General features: G+C 51.3%; 1 protein-coding gene across 7 annotated transcripts in view; it reads left to right on the top strand.

The window, feature by feature from the left end:
• NSMF (NMDA receptor synaptonuclear signaling and neuronal migration factor) overlaps positions 1-18882 on the top strand; it is a 46813-nt gene that overhangs the window by 18631 nt on the left and 9300 nt on the right. The window contains exons 3-13 of one of the 7 annotated variants that reach the window (XM_039561861.1): positions 1685-2161; positions 4981-5056; positions 6790-6795; positions 7292-7360; positions 11214-11266; positions 13156-13245; positions 14846-14967; positions 15840-15923; positions 16908-16941; positions 17456-17526; positions 18541-18620. In XM_039561861.1, coding sequence (XP_039417795.1) covers positions 1685-2161; positions 4981-5056; positions 6790-6795; positions 7292-7360; positions 11214-11266; positions 13156-13245; positions 14846-14967; positions 15840-15923; positions 16908-16941; positions 17456-17526; positions 18541-18620 — 1162 coding nt within the window. The remainder of the gene's footprint in view (positions 1-1684; positions 2162-4980; positions 5057-6789; positions 6796-7291; positions 7361-11213; positions 11267-13155; positions 13246-14845; positions 14968-15839; positions 15924-16907; positions 16942-17455; positions 17527-18540; positions 18621-18882) is intronic. The other 6 variants (XM_039561862.1, XM_039561863.1, XM_039561865.1 and 3 more) reach the window with 6 other exon arrangements.

The raw sequence follows: 18882 nt of genomic DNA, 5'->3' as shown, positions 1-18882 counted from the left end.
GTGCAGATGTCCACGCTGACCATGGGGCAAGTAGAGCCCTGCCAGCCTTTCACATTACCTGGGCAGTATCTGAGGGGCACTACCCCTCACTACACCTGGGCATGGATTTTTGAAGCCTGGACAGAGCATCAGCTGCAGGTTCAAAAGGCACAGCTCTTTCTTCTGGACTCCTACAGTGTCTCCTCCTGGCCAGCTCCAGGAGTCACTCCAGAACTGCCAGCTCCAGTATCCAGAGACTGTGAGGAGACAAATGAAAGGAAACCTGACTTGTGTCAGCCTGAACAGCCCTGACAGTCACTCCTTGAGCAGAGATGGATTTATTTCCTATTAGCGCTGGAGGAAGTTGTATCTCAAGCAGAAAAATGAGACAAGGGTGACACCCTGTACTGGTACCAGCTCGGTTCTGGTTGCAAACTGAGCAAGGAGAGAGGCCCTGGGCAATGTGAGCACATTCTAGGATGGATTTCAGAGTCAAAAGCTGACAGTGTATGGCCTCAGCTTGGGAGGGCTCCTCTCAGAGGGGCACTGGAGCACTTCATAGGCAGCAGTGAAAGGTCCATGTTACTCACATACACCACCACTCTTGTCCAGAGGTAGGTCTCCTCTTCCTCCTTCACTTCATGGGCAGTTACAAGGTAGCCAAGCCTTCAAATTGTGGACTAATTCTTCCAGGTCATGACTCAGTAGCTAAAGAAATTATGTTCCTTAAATATCTACTGAAGTAAAGGCTTGGGTTTGCTTTCTGCCTCTGTTTTAGGTGCTTCTGTCTGTGCTGGACACTAATGATTTCATTTTTTGGGTAGTAATCACATAAATAACGCACTCCCTGCTGAGCCTTTTTGCCAGTCCCCAAGCTGCTTCCCATCTGAAGGGAAGTGTAAGAGGTAATTAACAGCCACTTGAAAAAGGATTAGCAGGTGGGTGGGAGCTGCTGTTGGGTTCATGCATGGAATTGCCATGGAAATGCTGAGATTTCCTGGCACTTCATCCAGTGTGTGGGCTCCAAAGATAGTTGCACTCATGGGCCTCTCTCCTTTCGATCTTCCTACCCTACAAAGGCAGTGGCTGTGTTTTCCTTCAGGACAGCTCCCACGGGCCATGCCGTGGCCATATGTGAGACCGGGGTGTGCCGGCAGCAGGGTGCTGTGCTGCAGCTGTCAGCTGAAATCTTGCTGCATTTCTTTCATGTCAAACCACCTGGCAGAAAATCAGGAGGAAAAAAAAAACCAACCCCAAACCTTCTTGGTTTGCCCCTCTGCCAGTGTTCTGAAAGAACTTAACGTGCCAAACACTCAGAGTCTGGCACTTGGAGAAGTTGGTGCTGGTCCTTGTCCTGCAGACTGTGACCAGCTCCGTAGCCCTCGTGTGGCTGAGCAGGGCTGCAGCTGAACCAGGGCTGTCTTGCATGGCAGCATTTTCAGGCCGTGCAGTGAGACCTGCTTTTGCTTCTAGCCTTGTTTGGTGGCGCCACGTGCTTAAAATATTGGGCCTCTGTGAGAAATATCTCTCATTTCAGTGCCTGCTCTGGAGGTTTAGAAGGCGGCAGTGAGCACAGGCTCATCTGAAACGCTTCCTGCAGGGACCTCCTGTATCTGTCTCCCTTACACAGCAGTAGCAAAGAGCCTCTTGAATTTTCCAGTGTCTGTGGGGCTTTGCTTTAAGGAAAATGTGCCTTTCGTTTCAGATCACCTGCTGGCAGACTCCTACATCGGGCAGGAGGACTCCCCTGAGATGCAGCAGGCGGCCCAGAACAAGCGCAGGCTCTCGGTCATCTCGGACGGCAAATTCGAGAGGAGCTTCACCGAGGAGCAGGCGGAGAAGATGCCGAGCGAGGGCCCGAAGCCACGAGTCTACACCATCTCCGGCGAGAGGCCGATGCTGTCGGAGCACGAGAATGACAGCATGGAACTGGTGGTGATGAAGGGGGCTGCCCACGAGGAGTGTCACCACGGGCACCACGGGCACGGCGCCGGCGGCTCGCACGGCGTCCGGCACTGCAAGGCCTGGCCAGGCGGCCGCCAGGGCTCCAAGGAGTGCCCCAACTGCACCAGGCTGGCTGCCCCTTCCCAGCAATCCATTGAGCTGGAGCAGCACCCACCTGGCGAGGCTGGGTGGCACAGGAAAAGGCTGGAGAGGATGTACAGTGTCGATCGAGTGTCTGGTAAGTGAGTGCTGGGTGACACCAAAGGTGACACCCGTCTCATCCCAGCACGGTTTTGATTCTGGGCCCTTCTGGTACCTTGGACCAGCGTTTCTGGAAAGGGGTTGTCAGAGGAGGAGTTTGAAATAAGCTGAGCTCAGTTGGAGGCCAGCTCATCCAAGCTCCTGGTCATCAGTGGCTGCTCTGGGTGGTTTTCATGACACCTTCATGCAGCTCAGTGAGCTCCTTTTCTGTGGAGGAAGAGCAAGAGAGGAAGGGCTCTGTCAAAGCCCTACATCCATGCTCATCCCAGAGGCAGCTCAGAGCAAGATCCTCTCTCTGCCTCTCGCTGGGCAGTGGAAGTCTTTGTGAACTGCTCTGTGGGAGCCTCAGCTCAGGTTATGGTGTTCTGTACTTTGGTGTGTTCCCAAAATGCTTGTTTGCAGCACTGGAAGCCACTCATGTAGTGCCACCTCATGGGCTTCCCATAGATACTAGCAAATTACACAGTGTTGGACTTCATTCCCTCCTTTCTTCCCTGCTCAATGTTCTCAGGGAACATTCTTCTCTTTGCAAGAAGAATTCCCTGGCATGTCCTTCCTGCCTGGCTAGCAGGGATAAGGGAGCAGAGAGGAGTGGAGGCAGGAGAGGCTGATTTCCCCAGGGGTTCACCTGACAGTGCTGCTTCTGTTTGCATTTACATGACAAGTTGCTGCTGCAAACCAACACTTACAGCAGCCAGGCCCCTCTGGCATCCCTGAGTATGGATTTTGATGCTGAGTTTATGATGCCTGACACCGTTCCAGGGAAGTACAAGCTGTCATCTCCTGGGCTGCTCCCAGCATCTGATACAGACACAGCCACTCCTGGACAGAGGTGCTGGGATTTGGGTGCAGTGGGAAGTGGCTGGAGATGCTGGATGTGGTGGTGGTGTCCCTCCAGTCTTAGCAAGCCCGTGGCTCCTCCACAGTTTCCTCACAGTTGATGGTGACAAGAAAGGAGAACAAGTTGCTCTGCCTGGCCAGAAAGGATGTGCTGCCTGCTCCTGGCAGCAACAGCCATACCCATAATCTGAATTTTAATTCAGTGAATGAGCTCTGGAGCTGAGCTGTGCTGCCCAGTCCCCACCTGTGAGCTCCTCTGCTGATGTTCTACCCTCTGAAGGGTCCCAAATCCTTTATTCTCCTTCGAGTGCTGTGTGGAGGGCAGGGATATATTTCCTAAGGTAACTCCAATCTATGAGAAAAGGAGAGAAAGCTCCCAGTGATGGTGCATGCAAAGCCTCCTAAGGATATTAGCTGTTGTTCATAAGCTCTGCTTTGAACCAAAGCTAGTGGCTTAAAAGCTGTAAAACACATTGAGAGATTGTCAGTGCTTTGAGATGAGTAGTCCCTGAGAAGCCTGTACAGAATTGTTGGCTAAAAAGGAATTTGTACAACTTCTCCTTCACCACTTCTGTGGGTTGGAGGCTTCAAACAAGTAATTCATTTACAGCCTGGGTTGTTCTGCTTTGCTTCTGTCTCTGTGTTTTGGAGGAGAGTAGACTTTGGGACTGCATCAGAAGTCTTTAGCATACTGAAATGCAGTTTCATTTAACGTACATATATTTCCTTGGAGTGCCTTTAAACAGGACTTGACGTAAACTGTGAGCTGAGAAGGAGTGTCTGGTACAGCTTTCTATAGATTTCTTGGAAGCTGCACTTCAAAGGAAGGCTCCCCAGCTGCAGTTAGCATTTTTTGCATCTGTAATTGCAGCACTTCCTGTACTTTCAGGGAATAATCTGTAGGATGTGATGATCTGTACAAAACATTTGGTAAGATAGCTGCAGAGGGCATGTAGAGCTTGACTGGGCTTGGGCCAAGTGAAAGTGAGGTAAAAAATACCTTGACAATGCCAGAATATTAAATATTGTCAGATCTGAAGACTTGAATGACTGAAGCAAGACACAATCAGCAACATGGGGCAAGGCATTAGGCAAGGGAGCCACAAACTGGGTGTGAAGCAAGATGAAAAATCAGACAGCCCCAAACCCCAGGAATCCAGCCCACTGAGATCTCACAGGTGTTGTGCCAGTGGATTTCCACACCCCTCTGATTCCCTGCCTGCCTGACTGCAGCCTCAGCTTGGGCAGGTTCCTCCTCCTGGTCACCACACACATAACTGGTGACTTATTTTCCTTTTTGTCTTAGTGGTCGTTCAGTGAAGGTGATGGGCAGGGCAGTTTACAAACAGAGGTGACTAAATCAGCTCAGTTACCTGCAGGTTGTTGGAGCTGATGGGTGGTTTGACTTCCAAACCAGAGGAACTCCTGAAGGCCAAGTCAGCAGGAGCAGGTGTGTGAGGGGTTTGTTGAAACTTCCATGGCAGAAAAAGAGAGGATATTTCAGGTTTACTGTTCTGAGTGGAAGGTAAACACTTTTCATCTTCTACTAGGCTGTATCAGAAAGGATTGGAGGAATGGTACAGTTTAAATCAATGGTATAAAGGAAAAGGCAGAGACTGGAAAACGCTTTTAATGAAAAATGTTTCTTTTCCCTGTTTTTTTTTTCCTAGTTCAAATGTCACTTCTGTAATTCTTGGATTATTCTAATCTCCTATGCTTAAGATAGAGCTTTTATTCTTCACTTAGTAGCCTGATAGACTGGCTTAGCAGGAATTTACAGAGCACTTGGTGGCAGTGTGCATTTATATGAGGAGGATGAGACTCCTGATCTCCTGTTCAGTCAAGGCAGGATGCTGAAGGAAAGTCCTGAGAGAAAGAGCTTGGGAAGGAAATCTGGCTGGCTGAAGGATGTCTGTGCCTACTGGGTGCTCAGGCTTTGCTCTCTCTCTCTTGCAGATGATGTCCCCATACGAACCTGGTTCCCAAAAGAGAACCTCTTCAGCTTTCACACTGCTACTACAACTATGCAAGCGTAAGTGAAACCACTGCTGTGGCTTTTGTTCTGTATCTGAGTCCGTAACCTGCTCAAAGCTGAGAGCCTGGAGCAGGAGTTGTGTGTTTGGCATCACTGTTCAGAGATGAGAAAGAAAGAGAGGAACTTGTCTGTTGTTAATTTTCTTTCCCACTTACTAGTTTTTTCCTACTGCTCTCATTTGTTTGGTTTTACCTTCTTTAACTGCTTGGGCTACCCAGCTCTCCTCTGCTTCCCTGGTTTTGTCTGTGACACTGTGGCCTGGCTGCCTCTGCAGAGTGAGGGTCCTGTGGGATCACCAGCTGAGACCCTCCACCAGCTGCTTCTGCTGCACCCACTTCCCAAGGGAAGGTTATTCCAGGTTTGCCCTGCATCCCTCACCCCAGAGAGGTGCCTTCCTCTGGGATAAGGTGTAGCCCTGCAGCTCTGGATGTGTGAAAGTGTCAGTAAAATCCCTGCAAAGTCTGGAGGGATGTGAGTTAGGAGGAGCCTTTCCCTCCACACTCCATGCAGGTCCCTGGGTGCTGTGTTTTGGGAGGAGGCAGCTCTCAAAGGGCTGAAGAGAGTAATGGGAGCCTCGTTTCCCAGTTGTACCTGGCTTGCCAGGGAGTGCTGCCTTCCTGGTTTCAAGTATTTCCTACCTGACTAAGGCAAGCAGTGAGGAAAATGAGACAGTTTTCTGCTTTCCAAGGCCCTTCTCCAGCCTTGTCACCTTTTTCCTGTTTGCTTCTTCCAATGTCTGGGACACCCTCAGCCCTCTGGCGCTCTCTGTTTTCTTCTTGTCTAATCTGGTGTCCTTTTTGTACTCTTGCTTCTCTGACATTTCTTCTTTCCCTTGCACTTTTCCCTTCCCAAACCCTGAAAAGAGGCTGATTATTTCTCTTGGGATAACCCAGACTGGATCAGACCTGGAAGGATTGGTGCAGGGAGGGCTGGATCTGGAGCTGAGGAGTGGGGTAGCTGCACCCCCCAGAAAAAAAACATTTAAAAAATATTGGCTGATAACAGTCAATGGCATTTCACATTTCTGATCTGACCCACAAACCATGTGCAAAATCACATTTGGAGACTGCCTTTGCTGTCTGAATTCATATTTCCTGGGCAGATTTGTTGCAGATGGTCCCTGTGGCAGAGCTTGCAGGGCTTGAAGGCCAGCGTGGGGTTGTTTTGGGAAATGGTGCCCTGAGGGAGCCCTGGAGGAGCACAACTCCCATGGTTAACATTTCTGGAGCTTCTGTGCTGCCTCTGGAAGTGACACAGAAACTCCTCCAGAAATTCAGGGCACCTCCCTAAGGGGCTGGGATGACTCCCCAGGTGCCCCTGGCCTCTGCTCCAGCATTTTCAACCTGCTGCGCTCGTTCCCTTCATGGAGCAGGCAGCATGAGCCAGCTTCAGCAGAGTTTGTCATGGTGGGAGCAGCTCTCCCTGCTCCAGGAGCTCGTGGTGGTGCAGCCTGGCAGGCCACACACAGCTCTTGTACATCTGCACATCCTCTGGGTCTACGGGGAGCTCAGTTTGCATCCAAGCCACGTGTCAGCCCTGCCCCAGGGAGGATTGAGCTCAGTCAAGGAGGAGTCGCACCACTGAAAATGTTTAATTTAAAATGCAATTTCCTTCCACCTAACAAGAGATATTCCTTCTGGAGTGAGAACTCCCTCAGAACACTGGCTGGGGCTGAGCACTAATGAATTCCTCTTCTCTCTCTTTTTCCCTGCGTCTCCTGGAATCTCTAGCATCTCGTAAGTATAATCTTAGTTTTTTTATTTCCTTGTCTGTTGGTGTCCTGGATAAACTTTCCTTTCCAGTCCATCATACTCACTCGTGCTTTCCCTGTGCTAGGGCTGTCTGTCAGCTGGCAGGAGGTTAGGTGGCTACACCTGGAAGGCCTACACGGATCCCAGCAAACCATCATCCTCCGAGTGCAGCCCTCAGTTGCTGGCACACTTTGTCCCTCTCGATCCTGGTGTGTGGAGGGGGTGTGCCTGCAGCTCCCAGGTCCATTCTCCAGAGCAGGGATGGTGGTTGCTCCTTTGGGCCATGTTCTGATGTTTGAGGAGCAGCCCTAGGGAGTGAGGAGCTGTGGTTTGAGTGCCCTGCCCAGCCCTGGCCCACACGCGGTGCTGCCCGGCCCCAGGGCAGCACAACCTCTGTTGTTGAGAGCTTCCCTCTGTGTGTCCCTTGTCCTCTCCACTTCCACGCTGTGGACTTGGTTAATGGCTTGAAATGGTTTCCCAGGGCGTTCAGGGGCTACGCAGAGAGGAAGAGACGGAAACGAGAGAATGATTCTGCAGCTCTTATCCAGAGGTAGGGCCCCTTCCCTCCCGTAGCTGTGGCTGGTGTTGCATGGGCCCCTGGGGTCAGTACTGAACCCTGGTGCCGTTGACCGTGGCTGTCCCTGTCTCTGTGCTGTCCTGGGGACACTGGCAGTGGCTCTGCTGGAGCTGTGGAGGTGAATGATGCTCAGGATAGCTGACCTCCATCTTCTTAAAGAACACTGTCAAGTTGCTTTTAACCTTGCAGATACAATACACACGATCTGTGTCTCAGGCAGAAAAATACATACTTTAAAAATTAAAGATGCAATTTCCCCATTCCAACTTGGAATTTCATATCATCACAGAATGGCTTGGATTGGAAGAAACCTAAAATATGATCTAGTTCCAACTCCCCTGCCACAGGCAGGAATTTGTTTGAGGTTAGATGAATACAGTTGTGTGCTGTTGCTGCATCTACAAATGCACCTCAAAAATCTGAGACCTGGGCAAAATTGACATCTCTAGTGACCAGAAGTCTACTTTTAAATCTTTTTTTTTTCAATAATAGAAGGGAAATAAAAGTGGATGGGGACTGATTCCTTGTCCAGGTATTACAGAAGGACCTGGTTTCCTTCTGCAGGCTTCCTATGGCACATCACTCACAGTAGGAATCAGAATTTTGGTTTGGTTTTTGAAATGTGCCAAGGCTACTAAAAAGGATAACACAGCATGTGTCATTGGTAAAAAACTGCCATGATCACTTCAGCGCTGTTCAAAACCAAGTGGGAGAAAAACATCAGGTTTTCTTAACTGAGAAATTGCCAGGCAATTTTTTTTTTTTTTGCAACTGCAGGGTGGTGAGTGTTTATTCATCAATAACAAAGAGAAATAAAAATCCAAACTAAAGACACTCTAAACAAATAGACAGTGTATCTTTAAAAAGATTTCTCAGAATTTGTTAGGCAGAGGCAAGTCTTGGTTAGCAAGTGGGTTGTTCCTGTGGGCTGTGAGTGCAGGAGCAGTTGTGTACCTTGGTAGAGCCCTTGGCAGGGCTGCCCAGTGGGAGCCTGTCTGTGTCTGTTGTGTCCCAGAGAGGAGCTGGGACAGCAGTGCTGGGGCTCTGGCTGCAGGGATTGCTGGCAGAGCTCAGCTCTCTCCTCCAGGGAGTGAGGAGGACCCCGCTGTGGGTTTGGGTGTTTGTTGTGCAGCCCTTCGTGGCTGTTCAGGGTTCAGTTGTTCTCACACAGCCCCTTCAGTGCTGAGTCCTGGTGTCCAGGGAGGCTGGATTGTGGGGTGTGGCCACAGGAATGCTGCCTATGGACTGAGGGATGCCCTGAGCTTTGCCCACTGCAGGAGCAGCCAGGGAGGAGAATGTGGGAGGTGCTGCCAGGAGTTTGAGTAGTGAAAAGACTTCTGGGCAGAGTGTGGTGACCCACTGCACAGGCAGAGCTGCAGGGTGTGGAGTGGGACTGCCGTGTCTTGGAGCCCCTCTGGCTGGGATGGGTACCCTGGAGGGGTACTCTGGAGGTGCCATGGGGTCATGCAGATCGTGAGGCACACTGGAGGAGCACTGTTCAGAAAAGGGAGTGATAAGGAGATTTCGTTGCTGAAACTTGAGGGATTCTGGTTGTGTCATGATGGGTGAAGGGATCTTGCAAGGGATCAAATGCCACAGAGTTTCTGGGTGCAGTTGCAGGAACCAAGCAGGAAGGCTTGGCAGGTTTGGGGAGCCCCAGTGCTCACAGAGCTGGTTGCAGCTTCCCTAGGGCCAGTCCTGTCACGCTGATATGCAGGTACAGAGGAGCCTGAGGAGCCAGGCAGCTGCAAGAAGCCCCCAGAAGGATCTAGGTGTTCACAGCATGCCCACATTAAGAGGCAGTCCCAGACTTGCACCTCCTTTCCAAAGTGCTGGTTTTTTTCTAGAAGAAAAGAGATGGAGCAAAAGGCCTTTGTCCCATTCTCTGAGTATTTAGTGCAGTGGTTAACCTTGAACAGCTGGAATTTTCTTGGAGCTGCTCTCAGCAGTGTTTAGGGGATGGTATTTAGGTCTCTCATGGGAAAGCGCAAGTTGTCCAGGCAGCTGGGAGCAACCTTTTTCCATGCCAAAGGCTGCTTTACCCATCTGCCCCCAAGGTCTGAAGAAACTCCCCTGTGGAGAGGACAGCTGAGCATTTAACAGAAAAGTGGATTTTACTCCAAAATACCAAAAGCCCAAAGGATGTGACAGTGGCCTTGGCAGTTGACAAGTTCTCAGTGTCTGGTATGATCTCAGGCTCACAACAGACCAGAAAGATTTCCATATAACATGTCTGAGACCTTTTTGTGTAAAGAACAGCCCTGGTTCCCTTAAAATACTGTATTTATTTGGATTTTAGTCTAATGCACTGTAAGACAGACCCAGTTGTCAGTGATGGTGCACCCCAGAAGGCTTTGCACAGAGAGCCAGGCCAGTGATGTGTCTGAAGGGGCACTTGTCTCATCCACAGCAGTGGAATCTTCATGTACCCAAGTAGAGATAAAATAAATCTTTGGGAAACCCAAGCCCAAGCGCAGATGGAAATTTGGTGTGGAATGATGCTGCTCCCAGCTGCTGGTTTTCCTTCTTGCTGAATTTGGAGCCTGATGACAACAAGGGATCCCAGGCCAAAGTGAGGAAGTGCAGGAGGTGATGTGGGTTAGGTGCTGTCCCATGAGGGCTGTGTTTGTGTGGATCTCTGCATAGGAGCAGATGTATCCAAGTTTATCTGAACAACCTCGTGTCAGTGCTGTAAGTGTCTTCTGGTCCAGTCAGTTTGCTACAGCATCTGCATGGTTGTACCATGTCCTTACTCATCCCACTAACCTGTGTGTGAGCCAGACAGCTTGTGACTTACCCTTTCACCAGCTGTGGTCTCTGTTGCCTGGTGTTTGCCCTGTGTGTTGGGGGGCACGAGGAATCCAGGAAGGCTCCCCCACTCCATGTAGGGTGCCCAGTGCATGGGCTCTCTGTCATCCTGGGGCTGCACTGTGGGGTGAAGCCACAGTCACTAAATAGGGTTCATGGAGAGGTGACACTTCTCTTGGTGCTGCTTCTCCCTGTCTCTTCTGCTGTCCTGTTTGTTCCTGTCCTGTTCCTGCCTAGTGAGTGATGAGAAACGAAAAGCAACTGGTCCCTTACACTTGGAGGACAAAGAGTCCCTTTGCCGTGGCCTCTCAGGAGTGGCCAGGACATTGTTTTACACAGACCTGACTCTGGGGTGTAGCTGCTCCCCAGGGCTTTCCCTCAGAGCTGTGTGCTCTGCAGCCCCTCTGGACCTGCCTGTGAGGCCAGGGCAGGGCAGCACACGGGGAGAGCAGGCCCGTGGGGACAGGCAGCATCACTGAACTCTGCTGTGCAAGGAGGGAGAACCTGCTTTGGTCTCCCCCTGGAGAGCAGCATGGGCTGCATGGTTACCAACAGCAGGGGAGAGCATTTAGGAGCTGCTGTGTTTGGGAATGAGCACAGCCACGAGCATGGTGTGTGCAGAGCCTGGGCACCCCACGTTCCTGCTGGAGAGAGGGGAGCAGTTACTGAAAGAGGGAGCACTGCCAGCACGGGCAGTGGGTGTGCTCAGCAAGTACAGCACAGGTAAACCTTAACCATAGAAAAGGGAAAGCATCCCTGAGCAGGGGGCTGCCCTGTGGGACCCCACTTGCCCTGTGCCAGCAGCCCAGGCAGCTCAGAACAGCCCCCCTCAACAAACATCACCATCCCCAGCACTGAATCACTGCGGCTTGGGGACCTGGTCTCCAGCTTTGGAAAGCCCAGAAGGAAATACACCATCATCCCCATTTTATTTTCTTCCTCCCTGTTCTCACAGTCCTGAGTCCAGGTGTTGCTTCGTGTCACCTTCCTCAAACATTGTGTTTGGCCTTTCTTGCAGGAATTTTCGGAAGCACCTCCGCATGGTGGGGAGCCGAAGGGTTAAAGCACAAAGTAAGTGAGCACCTGGAAATGTGGCTGTGAGGAGCTGGGATTTGTGGGAATTCTGTCACATGCAGATGTGGGTTGAGAGGACCTGGCTTTGGGCTGGAGAGAGGATTTGACCTGCTGGTGCCATTTTACCCTACAAACAAGAAGGCCAGGTGGTTGCAAGTGTCCAGGACACGTGGATGCCTGCAGCAGCCTGGAGGCTGTTCCCAAGGACCCTCTGCCATGGCTGTGGGACATCTCTGGTGCAAGGCATGGAAGGAACACTGCAGCATCTGTGTCCCCTGCGAGGGTTTTGGTGATCACTGGTGTGGAGGCCAGTGAGGAGAACCCGAGCTGGGAGTCCAGCAGAGCTGCCTGGCCTCTCTCTGCAGCTGTGACCAGCTGTGGCTCCATGTGCCACACAGAGTGCTGGCTGTCCCCTCCTCCCCTGTCCCACCGCCATCTCCACAGCAGGACCTGGGGGAAAGTTGCCTGGTGGGAACTGAGAGGATGGTGGAAGGAAGAAAGAAGAGGATCAGGGAAGAGATTGGAGCAAGGGGGAAATCAGGGAGCGTTACGCCTCACTGGGGAAGAAATTATCTCTTAGGCTTGCAAAGTGGCAGTTCCCTTTCCCTGGAGAAGGCAACAATCCTCCATAACTTGGTTGAGCAACTCCCTTAGAGCTGTGAAAGTGGTGTAACGTGCTCCTGAGAGCTGAGGATTGCTCCAGAAGAGAAAACAGCTTGTTCTTCCCACCCCCTGGCCAGGCATCATCTACAGAGTGCCCACAGACAGCAAAGCGCTGCTGAGTTCAGTTTGCATTCTTTCCTTTCTCATGTGCTGTGGGAAGTGATGGGCAAAGAGCTTTGCCCTTTCCAGAGTCTTCATTGGCATCTGAATTTGCACTGCCTGACATGGACAGGGCTCACCTCCGGGAAGCTCAGGCGTGTCTCTGCCTCAGGAACTCTTGGGTCATGTTTTCAAAGCTTTCTTCCTGTGCACAGTAGCAAAATGCCTGGGTTTAACTAAAAGTTGAGGATGGGGATCACCTGAAGAACTGAAGATGTGGTTTGTCTCCCCAGACATCCACCCTGGACACACTTCAGCAGAGGACAGGCTGCTCTTGTGATGCTGATCCGCAGTGAATTCCTGCGCTGCTGTTACTCAATTCCCTGCTGCAGACTCTGTCTGCCACCAGAAATAGCTATTAGTGCCCATAAGTGGCTGTTAATCCCAGCATAATGGCTCTCACATGGGCTTGCCAGATCAGACATGGTGGTTGCCAGTTCCCAGGAATTTGCCTGTGGTGCAGCCGTCTGAGCCAAGCTCCTTGGATTGTGCTTGGGAAATGCCGGTGCAAACAATGCAGCACTCCTTGGGAGGAAAGAAAAGGCATGAGTAGTGCTCACAAGAGTGCAGGCAAGCAAAGGCTGAAGGACTTCCTCTTTTGCAATAAAATGTAGAAAGCATGGGCTTTCCAGAGAGATCCCCTCCCAACTCCGACTGGGATGCCAATAGAACATGAAGGCAGAACTGACTGGAAAGCTACAGCCTTCTTCTGGCCATGCAGGTGTCATTAGCTGTGCAGTGCATGTTTCTGTGAGGCCTTGGAGTCCGAGCACTTACACTGGGACACTGGAATGGCCTTGGTTTAATTGAGGTTTGAGCCGTGTGCATTTAAGGAGAGACCATCAAGTGTTGTCCTTTTTCTGTGTTCCACGTCCCATCGTGTGCACAAGTGGGCACTTTGTCTCTGCTGTGTGGAAAGGACTCACATTTGGCAAGTGGAAGGACCAGCCCAGGGGAGTCTGTGTTGTGTGGCTTTGGTGGCAATCTGCTGGATGATTTGTTTGCTGGCAGCAGCAGAGGTGCTTTGGGATCTGTTAATGTCGTGCTCTGGTTTTATCCTTTAGCATTTGCCGAACGGCGTGAGAGGAGCTTCAGCAGGTCCTGGAGTGACCCGACTCCCATCAAAGCTGATTCCTTCCATGACTCTCGAGAAAGTGAGTTCTGAGTCCTTTGAGCTTCCTCCTGTGGGCAAACCCTCCAGCAGTTGTTGACTGGAGTCCCACTGGAGTAACTCCTCTGTGCCCTTCTGTCCTGTCTGTGATCCTTTTTTAGTTTCCTGAGATCGGAGCAGGTAGCGCTCCAGGTGTATGTACCTGTTCATCTGTGTGTACCTGTATTTATTTGTAGAGCACAACTCATCCAACCTCAGGTTATTTTGCCAAAGGGTACCCAGTGGTACAGCTATCTTACAGCCCTCTGTTCCCATCATCCCTTATCCTCTTGGCACCAAAACAACCTCTCTGGAAGCTCACCAGTCCAAGGCTACCTTCACTGTAGTGGGGCTAATGTGGCTTCCCATGCAGGAGCCCCTTCTGAGCTCTTTCCTAGCCTGGAATAGCTCAAGAACACAGCTGATGAGATGGAGCTTTGATTTCCTGCACAGGTGATAGCTTGGGGCAATCTGATCTTCATTTGGGCTGCCAGGAATCCCTCTGGGAATCCCCAGTAATGCTGCCATGTTCTGCTTGAGGGGACTGAGATGCTGTTGTGTTCATTTACAGGAAGGAATGCCAGCATCTTCCCACTGTATTCTTATAAAGGGAATGGCTGTTTTACACAGATTTTATTGCAAGCCTGTAGGCAGGAGCTTGGTGGATATGAGTTTGCCCATGTTGAAGTGAATTTCACTAATGAAATGACCTGATCTACCAGGTAAGCATGAGATCTGGCCCTGCTAGGTGTAGAAGACCCAGGTTGCAGGGGGAGGTGTGTGAAAGGCCAGGTTCAAAACATGACCCTGTTGTTTGGCAGTCTGACTCCTCCCTGCTCCCTCAGCTGCCCGGAGGCGGATGGAAAAGCCATGGAAAAGCCGTGGTTCAGACAGGCTCCAGGCACTGCCCAGCGACACTCGGACATCCCCAAAGGCACAAACAGTGGCACCTCGGTTCTCTTCCTCAGTCCAGCAACCATCTCTATTTTTAACCTTTAATGGTCAATTATATTCCTTCCAGATGTTTTTTTCCCCAGGAGGCATTGAAGGCCAACAGGTAAGGTCAATTTGGAGAGCAAGTTCGAGTCTACTGTTGCAATATGACTGTGTTTGTTGCAGCTGTCCTCACTCACGCTCTAAGACTTCTCTGCCAGGATCAGGCTGACCAACAAGGCAGATTTTCTTTATAATCCCTCAAAAGATGTAGTCAGAGCAGTAATTACTACAAGGAGACCAGCTTTGAAGTCTTTGGACTTTTGCTTATCAGCCTGGCAGTGCTGAAGTGTAGAGAGTCTGTCTGCGTTCTGTCTCCTTCCCCATTTCTGGAGTGACAGGGTGATTGTTGTGTCTTAGCATTTGAAAACCAAGCTTGGTGACTGCGAGAGTGATGAAGTTCTGTGACACGTGGTGTGAGCTCTCTGTGCACTCTTCATTTGTTACGTGTTTGTCTGTTTGAAGACACCAGCCCCAAAGTGGTGTCTGTCACTCTGTGGGTGACAAGAGGGCACGAGTCTCGTGGCATCTCTTGTGAGGAAGCTGCCAAGGCAGGATGGAGTAGTGGGGAAGGCTGTTCTGCCCTTGTAATGCTCCCTGTGTTCTGGCAGGCCATGACCTTCAGGATTCCTGCGGGACTCTGGATGGTGATTTTGACTTGAACTGGGAAGCAGAAAAGGAACTTGAAGCCATGGCATGTGACGGAGAAGACTTTATTCCACCAAAAATAATGGTGAGCATTTCCAGCTCAGGCTCTGCCTATCCTTTCAGTGCTGCTAAGTTCAGGATCTTCTTGGGCAGTCTGTTTTACAGGCACTGCCTCAGGTGTCTGTGAGGGTCACTCAGAGATGAACCAAGACGTGACATGGGTTCAGATCTGTTGTTGCTGGGGATAATGCGTTGAAAGAAAAGTAGAAGGAGGGGTCTGTAGTCCGAATCAGAGCAGGACTGACACCAGCACAGAATCAAGTCAGCCTGAGGCTTGTTAACCCTGAAAATAGAGACCTGAGCACCCCTGTCAGTTCTGCTCCCAGAGCGAGGAACTGAGGGGCCTGGAATCACAAGAGAGTTCAGGCTCTGGTGCTGCTGGAGCCAGCTGAGGCTTCAGCCAGAGTTGTCAGGCACTGTCTGATGCCTGCAGCCCTGTGCCTGCTGTGCCTGGTGCAGTGCCAGCCCTTGGCTGGACCCTGTGCAGGTCCCACCAGAAGCTGAACGCTCCCTACAGCCAGGAGGAGGCTTTGCAGGAATGATCCTCACTGGGATACAGCCATCCATGGTGGTGCACAAGCTGCTCCATCCTCTGTGCACCTCAGTCTCCCCTTTCCAGACTGTTCTGGGCCCAGTGCAGCTGGGGGGCAGAGCTGTGTGCTCATGTCCTGGGGGTCAAGGAAGTGGTGACACCCAAGGGTACTTGGCAGGCCTGGGGGTGCTCTGGGCTGGAACACCTTCCAATGGGTTGTGGATAGACTGGGTTAGCTGCTACCTCGAGTAACACCTGAGAACAGCTCAACAGGGCACTATTTTATGGCCTTTGTGCTTCTGTCCAGACTCTACTTCTACATGAGACTTCTCCTCATGCTGTTGCACCTTTTTTCCCCTTTGCAGCTCATTTCTTCCAAGGTGCCCAAAGCAGAGTATGTCCCAACAATTATCCGCAGGGACGACCCCTCCATCATCCCCATCCTCTACGTAAGTAAATCAATTCTGCTGTGGCTGAGGAGTCACATAGAGACTATTTATTTCCCTGGTGCCTGTTAGGGTGACCCCAAAAAACTGATGTGCTTTGGAAAAGCTGTCAGGAAGGGGCTGAGGGTGTGTTGAACCCAGTTTTGGGGCCTGGGGTAGTTTTGTGGGGGCTCATGTCTAGGTGGAACAGTCAGGTGGGGTAGAAGTGGCACGCTTGGGCTCAGCCAAGCTGCGTGGGAGGATTATCAAGGGAAGGCAGGGCAGGCATTGCCAGGCTTAGGGCTCCTCCTTATGCTCATCCTTGGGATAAGCAGGGCCTTGGAGCTCGGCAGTGAACCACCAGCCCCATCACCCTGCGTGCAGTGGGGCATCCCTGTCAGTCATTAATGTAACTGTGGCTTTTCCCTGGGAGTCTGGCCTGAGCAGGTGTCTGAAACAGCAGTGAGGAGTCATGGGTTTCTTTTTCCTAATCATTTAATTTGCAAGGGAAGGTGGGACTGAGAGCCCAGCCGGGCCAGTGTCAGTGTGCAGCAGGCAGTGCTGATGGGGTTGCTGCATCTCTTCCTTGGAGTGTTGTGCACTTTTCCTACGACCCTGCTGTGCCAGAGGCAGCTGTGTTGGGAGTGCAGCTGTTTGTCAGCCAGCTGGGACAGGGTAAAGCCAGAGGCTGGCTGCAAAACATGGGCCAGGAGGGGAAATAGGCATTGCTGATCTTGACTGCATCTGAGGGACAGTCTGTGCTTTGGGTGAGTCTGCAGGCTTCAGCTTCAAGCATTCAGGTGGATTTGGTCTTCATGGACTGTTCTGTCTTCAGCTTCTGTGCTGAAATGTGGTTTAGGGTGAGGGTTACTGCTGCTCTGACCAGCAGCCATCAGTTGGTGTAATTATGCTCTTAGAGCATCCCTTCACCTGGGAATGGGGTTGTGTGAATATTAGGGAGCTGGTGTAATGACAGTGAACTTTGATGTCTTCTGTCTTGGTTTCCAGGACCATGAACATGCCACCTTTGATGACATCCTGGGTACGTGAGTGTTACCTCCTTTTCTTATCTCCTGCCCATTGCAAATGTAACCATCAATATTTCAGTCACTCAGCTGCCCTGTGCCTGAGCTGCCACTCACAGAGGTGTTTTTGTCACCCCAGTGACCCCTGACAGTCAGTCAGCTGCTCTTGGATGTCCTGCTGTAATGAGCCTTCACTTCTGCGGCCTCTTTTCTGTGCCAAGCTCCTGGTTTGTGGCAGGGAAACTGAGACAGGGGCAGCAGGTGCCTGTTCATTGTATGTGTGGTGGGGAGTGGAGCAGTGACAGAGGGCCAGGAGGGCTGGGGCTGCTCCAGGGCTGTGATCACTGCAGAGCAGTGTCTGGTGCTGTTCCATCCTTTCTCTGGCCTGTGACACACTGGGATTTCCTGCTCCCCCCAGCACCCCTGCCAGTTCAGCTTCCTGCCCTCAGGACTAAAGTGTAAAGAAATAATTAATTAATTCTGAACTTTTCCCATGGTTAATCTTTTCCAACATGGTTTTTTTTTTTACAGAGGAAATAGAGAAGAAACTTAACATTTATCGGAAAGGCTGCAAGATCTGGAAGATGCTGATATTTTGCCAGGTACATGAAAGTTGTTAAGCACTTGGGTGATTTGTTACAAATTTGTCTTTTTCTGTGGGGAAAGTGACATAGAGGAACCAATATTCCAAAGTCAGCTTCCATTAAAGTCACTGCCAAGGCAGAGCTTTCACTTCCTGTTTCCCAGACACAGAGCAGACTTAAGTAGCTGTGACAGAAATCTGATTTAGTGAGAGCTGGGCTGATTCTCTCAAGGAACCCCAGGCAAAGCAGCATCAGCACAGACCTAGAAAGCATTCCAGGACAGGAACAAGCACTTGCAGTGTCATAGTTACGGCTTCCATCCAGCCTCAGTGTGACAGTGACAGTGGTGTGTGTGGTGGCCAGCCTGGCAGATGGCTCAGCTGGGAGCTGGAGGCCAGAGGATGCAGAAGGGTCAGGCTGGAGCTGTGGCTGGGACAGTCCAGGCCCTGCTGGGGGGCTGTTACTGGGGATTCCCTTCCCCAGTTTGCTGTTCCTCTTGGTGGTCAGCTGTGGGCTTCCCCGGCAGCTGTGCCATGAGAAGTGAGGGAGGTGACCTGACTTAACTCCCTCCATGTGCCCAGTGCTGCAGAGGAGCAGCTTTGCTGCACACTGACCTGGAGATTGTGGCTTTTAATGTTCCTGGTGCTGTGTCAATCTGTTCATGCCTCCTGCTGCCCAAGTTAGTTCCTCTGCAGTGCTCAGCTGCTCCTCTGCCCACCCCCAGCATCCCCAAGTGACAGGGACTTTCTTGCCTTCCCTATTACTCTCCAGCCACCCACAAAGGCATTTTTTATCTATTATTGTGCCTTTCTAGAGTGATGTGGGCACAGAACTGCAAAAACCAGAGAATCCAACCCCCAGCACGCTGCCCGTGTGCGGATGTTCCCTGAGCCTGTCCGCAGTGCGGGGCTGCCCTGCTCCCTTGTGGTACTTCTGGGAATGGCTGGGCAGGACAGGAAACGCATCCAGGGTTTGTTTCCTCAGGGCCTGTGCAGAGGGGTTTCCATCTGTCTGTCTGTCTGTCTCTTGCAGGGAGGCCCTGGGCACTTGTACTTGTTAAAGAACAAAGTCGCCACTTTCGCCAAAGTGGAGAAGGAGGAAGATCTGATCCTGTGAGTGGCTGGGTTGTGTTCTGGGCTTGCATGGCATTTTTCTGCTGGTTTGCTCGATGTTTGCAGCACATGGTAGAGCAGGAGAAGTGAAGGGAGCCGGGGTGGCTTGGTCAGGGGATGAGGAGACTGAGGAGGCACTGAATAGCAGCTCGTTCAGGGGCAGCAGCAAAGGTGGCAGAGCTGAGCTCGTCCCTGGAGTGCTGCAGCCCTGTCACCAGGACATTCATACTTCTATCTGTTTAGTGTCTCTGTGCATAGAGAC

Source organism: Corvus cornix, chromosome 17 (genome assembly GCF_000738735.6).
Source record: "Corvus cornix cornix isolate S_Up_H32 chromosome 17, ASM73873v5, whole genome shotgun sequence".
NCBI lineage: Eukaryota > Metazoa > Chordata > Aves > Passeriformes > Corvidae > Corvus > Corvus cornix.
The sequence above is the reverse complement of the archived record's forward strand: the minus strand, read 5'-3'. Positions and strand labels throughout refer to the sequence as shown.